This window comes from Neomonachus schauinslandi, chromosome 4, assembly GCF_002201575.2.
Source record: "Neomonachus schauinslandi chromosome 4, ASM220157v2, whole genome shotgun sequence".
In the NCBI taxonomy this organism is placed as follows: Eukaryota; Metazoa; Chordata; class Mammalia; order Carnivora; family Phocidae; genus Neomonachus; species Neomonachus schauinslandi.
This window is the reverse complement of record NC_058406.1, coordinates 358683-365369: the sequence shown is the minus strand read 5'-3', so window position 1 is coordinate 365369 and position 6687 is coordinate 358683. Positions and strand designations below refer to the sequence as shown.

Genomic DNA, 6687 nt, shown 5'->3' with positions numbered 1-6687 from the left:
CGGGCACAGGAACGGCAGCAGCTGTTCCTTTCTGCCCCCGCTCAGCCAGGGGAGCAGGTGGCTGGGCCTCCTGTCCTACCACTGGACACACAGGGCGGCACTCAGTGTCTCCTCAGTCCCTGTGAATGGGGCTCTGTCAGGCTGGCTGGAGCAGGCCCAGCTGGCACTGTGAATGGGGGACTAAGGATGGGGGGGCAGCTTCCTTCCTGATCCCAGAGCCTGCTGTCCCTGCAAGGCTGGGGGTGTGGGGCGGGGGATGGAGCTCTTGGGGCCCTCAGCTGTAATGTGAGGCGTCTGCCCCCAGTGGGGTTTCGGGGCAACGGTCTCTGCTGGGGTCAGGAAGAGGCTGTGGAGAGCAGCGCCCCACCTCAGTGTTGGCTCTGGGGGAGCCTGGCAGGGCGGCAGCGTCCTCACAACCAGGGGTGGACACTCACTGGAGGCTGGGCTCCAACCACCCCCAGGACTTCTCCTATGATGAGCCCAAAGTGGAGTTTGATGTGGACGCGCCCAGCGGTGTGGTGATGGAGGGCTACCTCTTCAAGAGGGCCAGTAATGCCTTCAAGACATGGAACCGGTGAGGGAGGGGCCTTCTCAGGGGGTCTGTGGGGCAGACATGGGGTTGGCCCTGCCTGACCCCCTCCTGGCCCATCCACCTGCCCAGGCGCTGGTTCTCCATCCAGAACAGCCAGCTGGTCTACCAGAAGAAACTCAAGGTGCGCTTCGGGGCTGCTGGGGCTGGGTCAGTGACGGCTGGGACCCTCCCCACCTGGACCCTGGGGTGGGCTGCTCAGTGGGGGCGGGGGGCGTCGGACAGGGCCGAGGACACTGAACCTCAATGGTCAGGGGACAGAGACTGTTTGGATCTCAGTCTGAGCCCATAAAGTAGAGCAATCAATGGGTGGTCAGTGTGGGGTCAGGGCTAGGTGCTGGGCACAAGGGCCACGGTGGTGCTGCCCGCAGGACGTGCTGACCGTGGTGGTGGATGACCTCCGTCTGTGCTCTGTGAAGCCATGTGAGGACATCGAGCGGAGGTTCTGCTTTGAGGTCGTGTCACCCACCAAGTGAGGAGGCCCACCCCGCGGCAGGGTGGGGGAGGGAGCCCCTGCCCGCCTGGCCTGATGGCCCCCTTCCTCCAGGAGCTGCATGCTGCAGGCTGACTCAGAGAGGCTGCGGCAGGCCTGGGTTCAAGCCGTGCAAGCCAGCATTGCCTCTGCCTACCGGGAGAGCCCAGACAGCTGCTACAGTGAGGTGTGGCCCTCTCAATGCCCTCCACGAGTGTGAGCGCATGGCTGTGTGCGGCGGGGGGACAGTCCCTGCAGGCTGCTCGCGTGCAGATACGTGTGCAATGTGAGCGTCTGTGTGCCTACGGGCGCGCCCACTGTGTGCGTGGAAGTATGCAGGCACTCACGGGCACGCGGCCTCATGCTTCAGCCACCCTAGCCTGTGCTGGACCTCTGGCTGGGGGTGGGGGGGCCCACCGGGCGAGGGAGGCTGGAGCTCCCGAGGGCTGAGCGGCCCCTCACGCCACCCCCAGAGGCTGGACCGCACGGCATCTCCATCCACGAGCAGCATCGACTCTGCTACGGACTCTCGGGAGCGCAGTGTCAAGGGCGAGAGTGTGCTGCAGCGCGTGCAGAGTGTGGCCGGCAACAGCCGGTGTGGGGACTGTGGCCAGCCGGACCCCCGCTGGGCCAGCATCAACCTGGGTGTGCTGCTGTGCATTGAGTGCTCAGGCGTCCACAGGTGGGCCCGCCGGGGGGCGGGGGGCTGGGGTACAGCCGTGCCCTGACTCACCCTGCCTCCTCCCTGTCCAGGAGCCTGGGTGTCCACTGCTCCAAGGTGCGGTCCCTGACTCTGGACTCGTGGGAGCCAGAGCTGCTGAAGGTGTGTATGAGGCCATCACAGGCTGCCAGGCCACCGCGGCCAGGTCTGCAAGCCCCGGGGGGCGGCTGGCCTACTGTAAGCTGGGGCTGATGCCCGCACCCCTGTCTCCTGCTAGCTGATGTGTGAGCTGGGAAACAGCACCGTGAACCAGATCTACGAGGCTCAGTGCGAGGGGCCAGGCAGCAGGAAGCCCACAGCCAGCAGCCCCAGGTGAGGTGGGGGGGCGGCCTAGATGGGGCCAGGGGAGCCCCCACACGAGTGCAGCCTCACGTCCACCCCTGGTCCAGGCAGGACAAGGAGGCCTGGATCAAGGACAAGTATGTGGAAAAGAAGTTCCTGCGGAAGCCGCCCTCCGCACCAGCCCGGGAGGCCCCTCGGCACTGGCGGGCACAGAAGTGCCAGCGCCACCACAGCTCCCCCCGAGCCCCCGCTGCGCGCCGCAAGGTCCGCCTGGAGCCTGTCCTGCCCTCCGTGGCTGCTCTGTCCTCAGGTACCCGCAGGCCGTACCCTCTGCTCACACACCCGTGCAGGGTTGGGAAGCGGGCTCCTGCAGGTGCATGAGCCACCAAACCCCAGGCCCCAGGAAGATCAGGGTGGGGCAGGGCAGGAGGGAGGCAGGGACTCCCAGCAGGACTTGGGCACCCTACTTTGCCTTGGGCCTCAGTTTCCCCACTTCCCGCAGCAGGTGCTGTGGAACGCAAGTTCCGGAGGGACTCTCTCTTCTGCCCAGATGAGCTGGACTCCCTCTTCTCCTACTTTGACGCAGGGGCTGCTGCAGCTGGTCCACGTAGTAAGTGCTGTGAGGTCCCTAGTCACCCGCTGCCCTCTTCCCTTGGCTCAGTTCCTCAGACTGGAGGGACCGGTGTTCCTTGCAGGAAGTACTGGGTCGGGGCTGGAGAGAGTTTGGGGGTCAAGCAGGGCTAAGGCTGAGATAGCATCTCGAGGGTCTGGGGTTACTTGGCCACTGAGTTGGAGGCTGAGGCCATGAACCTCAAGAGTGATGTGTGCAAATTGCGTGTGTGGTATGCCCACCAGAGTAAGTATGCGTATGTGAGTGCACGTGGGTGTATATGGATACGTGGCTGAATGTGCATACAGGCATGTACGTAGGTGTGTGTGCATGTGCTTGTGTGTGCTGAGGACCCCGTATGTATGTGTGCACGTGCATGCTGGGGGCCTGGACAGTTGTGTGCTGGAGCCAGCCTGTGAGAGACAATTGTGCATCTCTCCCAGCTCCTCTTGGAGTTGGGAGCCAAATGCGACAAGCAGGGTTTCCCACCAAGGGCTTCCTGTTAATGATTTATTGGCACCCAGTGGTCTGGGGCACCCGTAGAACCTCCCTGGGCAGTGTAGGCCGAAGGCATGGACCCAGGCCAAGAACTGACAGGGCTGGGGGCGGTGACCAGGGGGTGCCCTCCGGCAGCAGAGGGCGCTGCCTCACCATTCCTGAGGCTGGGGCTGCCCTTGGGTAAGCCATCTGAGATTCCGCTCAGTGTTTTGGGGGAGGGGTGGGGTTGGGGGTGTCCCCAGTGAACTCGCAGCATGCACTCGCCACAAACAGAGCGGAATGCCCACTGACTGCGCATGGCTCTGTTTCAGCCCATCCATCCTGCTAGGGCCGACCTGCCACGGGGTGGGCTCCCCCCGGGGGCTGGGCTCTTGGGTACATTACTTTGGCTCCTTTGAGCTGTTTTCTCCCCTTTTGCCCCATCCTAGGCAGGGCTCCCCTCCCCTAGTGAGGGCTGATTCTGTTCCTGGGGCATTCCCTGGAGAATGGATGGGAGTTCTAGCCTTCCAGCAGAGCTCTGGGAGGAGTCAGGGACTCTAAGGGTCTCCATCTGTCCCCGGACCCCACAGGTCTGAGCAGCGACAGTGGCTTAGGGGGCAGCTCTGACGGCAGCTCGGACGTTCTGGCCTTCGGCGCAGGCTCCGTGGTGGACAGCGTCACCGAGGAGGGTGGGTGCGCGCCTCCCTGCCTCCGCTGCAGCCCAGCCCCCGCCCTCCCCCAGCCCCACTCCAGGCCATGTCGCAGCCCCTGACCGTACCCCTCCCCTCCCCGCAGAGGGTGCAGAGTCTGAGGACTCCAGCGGTGAGGCGGACGGAGAGGCTGAGGCCTGGGGCCTGGCAGACGTGCGTGAGCTGCACCCCGGGCTCCTGGCGCACCGTGCGGCGCGCACCAGAGACCTCCCTGCGCTGGCCACGGCGCTGGCGCACGGGGCGGAGGTCAACTGGGCGGACACGGAGGACGAGGGCAAGACGCCATTGGTGCAGGCTGTGCTAGGGGTGAGCAGGCGCGGGGGCGGGGGCTGCGCGGGACAGATGCATCTTCAGGGCTCTTTCTTATGGCACGAATGCGAGGACCCCTTGTACCCTCCTGGAGACCAGCGAGGGGCCATTTCTCAGGTGAGTCTGAACTGTCCTCGGTTCCCCAGGGCTCCTTGATTGTCTGTGAATTCCTTCTACAAAACGGAGCAGACGTGAACCAAAGAGACAGCCGGGGCCGGGCGCCCTTGCACCACGCCACACTCCTGGGGCGCACGGGGTGAGTCTCCGGTGCCCCTCCTGCCCTGGGGTGGGGGGCGGGGGCTCGCCTCACCCGCCCCGGGCCGGCCCCGACTTGTCCCCTCCGCCCTTCAGTCAGGTCTGCCTGTTCTTGAAGCGGGGAGCTGACCAGCATGCCTTGGACCACGAGCAGCAGGACCCGCTGACCATCGCGATCCAGGAGGCAAACGCAGACATAGTCACGCTGTGAGCGTGGGCGGGGCCCTGGGGGTGGGGCTCGGGGGCTGCGCGCGGCGGTGCGGGGGAAGGGGGCGGAAGGGGCTCCGGCTCGGCCTCAAACCGCACCTCCCCCAGGCTCCGTCTGGCGCGCATGGCCGAGGAGATGCGAGAGGCCGAGGCGCCCCCGGGCCAGCCAGGCCCCCTGGCGGGTAGCAGCCCCACGGAACTCCAGTACCGCAGGTGCATCCAGGAGTTCATCAGCCTCCACCTGGAGGAGAGCTAGGGCGGGGCGGACCGGGTCTGGACCGCCCTGTCCCCCCCGCCCGCCTGCCCCGCCTGTGGTGGCCACGGGCCCATTTCTTGAGAGCCCCGGGGCCTGTGTGGCCCTGGAGCCCTGGCTGCCTGCTCTGCCCTCCTCGGAGCTGCCCTGGCCCCTCGGGCTGGGAGAGACCCCAGCACTGAGTCTTAAGAAGCCCCACATTTCCCCCTGGGAGGTGCTGCGTCGTCTGGTGCCCCTCACCACACCTGGGGACCCCGTGTCTTCAGGTGACCCCTTTCTTGGGCACCTGGGTTGCTCATGTCACAAACCACTCTGAAGGCCCAGCGTCACCTTGTGCCCCTCCGTCCATCCTAGGACCTGTGTCCTCTCTGCCTTCAGGGCTTGTGTCACCTCGTGCCCCCACCTTTACTGCCGTAGAACACTGACCTGCTAGTTGGGTCCCTCCTACACACCCCCAGAGCCCCTCTGCTAGGCCCTGGGGCTGGTGGCTGGCCATCAGCGCCTTTTGAGGGCAGAAGGGCAGCCCATCCAGGGAATCAACCCGTGTACCTCACTTAGTGACCGGCATCCAGGCTGGGCTTCTCGGGTGCTGGGGGGCGGGCTGCGGCCTGGGGCCTCAGCCCTGGCTGGATGCAGGCGTCCCAAGGCCATGTGGCTGGCCACGCAGGCCCCAGTGCTGGGCGGCCAGAGACCTGTCCCTGCCTCCTCCAGAGGCACTTGGCCCCGAGCCGGTGCATAAAGGACTTTGGCACTTTCCACCCCTGCATCCGACATTCTTGGTCACAGACTGAGCAGATTTTCTACGACCTCTTTCTCACTTTGTCTGCGTCTCTTCTCCGTGGACTCTCGAGGACCACCTTGACGCCCCTGGCTCTGCCTGCTGCCGGGGAGGCTCCTGCAGGTGTGCCTGCCCGTCGCCGGCCTCACCTCTCTGCTGGGCCCTTGGGCGGGTCCACACGTCCCTCAGCTCACTCCCCAGGGCCCACCAAGGCGTTCATTCTGCAGTCCCCTTTCCTGGAGCCCTGGGGCAGTGGCTGGGCCTCTCCCCAACTTACGTCCTTGGTCTGGCCAAGGCCAGTTGGCTGGTCACTATGCAAAAGCTGTCCAGGGAGGCTCCATGGGCGGCAAGGTGGGTGCTGACTGAGGCCCCCCCAACTCCCTTGCCTGTCGGCTGTGACCCCTAAAGAGCAGAATTAACTCCCTCCTTTCTCCCTGCTTGAGCTCTGCCCCTGCCTCCCACCCCACTACCTGCATCAGGGCCTCGGGCTGGCAGGACCCGCCCCCTGCCCCAGACCACGGTTAATAAACTGCTGCTTGCACTCCTGCCTGTCGTTGGCTCACCCGCCTTACTCCACTCTCGCAGCTGGGGAGGGGGTGTCTGGGTCCTTTGCCCTCCCTGAGGGGTGGCCCTGAGTGGGGTAGCACCAGTGCCCCAAAAGGGTGCAGTAAGCCAGAACCCAGCCCCTGCGTGCTGGGCTGGGGGGGGCTGGGAGGGCCCTAGGGCTTCTCTGATGGAAGCTGACTCCCTACACCCCCAGCCCCCAGCCCCCAGCCCCTCTGCCTTTCTCTGGCCTGGAGTGTGCCCCTTGGAGAGTGTAGTAGGGGTGGATGCTAACCAGGGAGGGTGGTCTGGGGCTGGTTCCGTCTCCCGGGCAAGCCCTGACCCTGCAAGCTGGCCATGGGCACCGTGTCCTCCTGTCCCCCAGCACCCCCAGCCCCCACAGTGTGTTTGTGGCTCCAAGGAGTGTGGAGGTTCAGCCTGTTGCTTTCCGCTTACGCGGGAAGGGTAACTGGGGAGGAAC

The 6687-nt window shown here is 65.5% G+C and overlaps 1 protein-coding gene across 4 annotated transcripts in view; it reads left to right on the top strand.

The window, feature by feature from the left end:
- Positions 1–6203, top strand: part of ACAP3 (ArfGAP with coiled-coil, ankyrin repeat and PH domains 3) — a 15086-nt gene extending 8883 nt beyond the window's left edge. The window contains exons 11-25 of one of the 4 annotated variants that reach the window (XM_044913841.1): positions 462–574; positions 662–713; positions 961–1061; positions 1137–1248; positions 1535–1743; positions 1815–1884; positions 2000–2094; positions 2172–2374; positions 2567–2674; positions 3742–3840; positions 3947–4167; positions 4317–4426; positions 4522–4632; positions 4741–4932; positions 5008–6203. In XM_044913841.1, the coding sequence (XP_044769776.1) occupies positions 462–574; positions 662–713; positions 961–1061; positions 1137–1248; positions 1535–1743; positions 1815–1884; positions 2000–2094; positions 2172–2374; positions 2567–2674; positions 3742–3840; positions 3947–4167; positions 4317–4426; positions 4522–4632; positions 4741–4888 (1752 nt within the window). In that variant the 3' untranslated portion in view covers positions 4889–4932; positions 5008–6203. Of the gene's footprint in view, positions 1–461; positions 575–661; positions 714–960; positions 1062–1136; positions 1249–1534; positions 1744–1814; positions 1885–1999; positions 2095–2171; positions 2375–2566; positions 2675–3741; positions 3841–3946; positions 4168–4316; positions 4427–4521; positions 4633–4740 lie in introns of all 4 variants that reach the window. The other 3 variants (XM_021683334.1, XM_021683333.1, XM_021683335.1) reach the window with 3 other exon arrangements.
- The last annotated feature ends 484 nt before the right edge of the window (positions 6204–6687 follow it).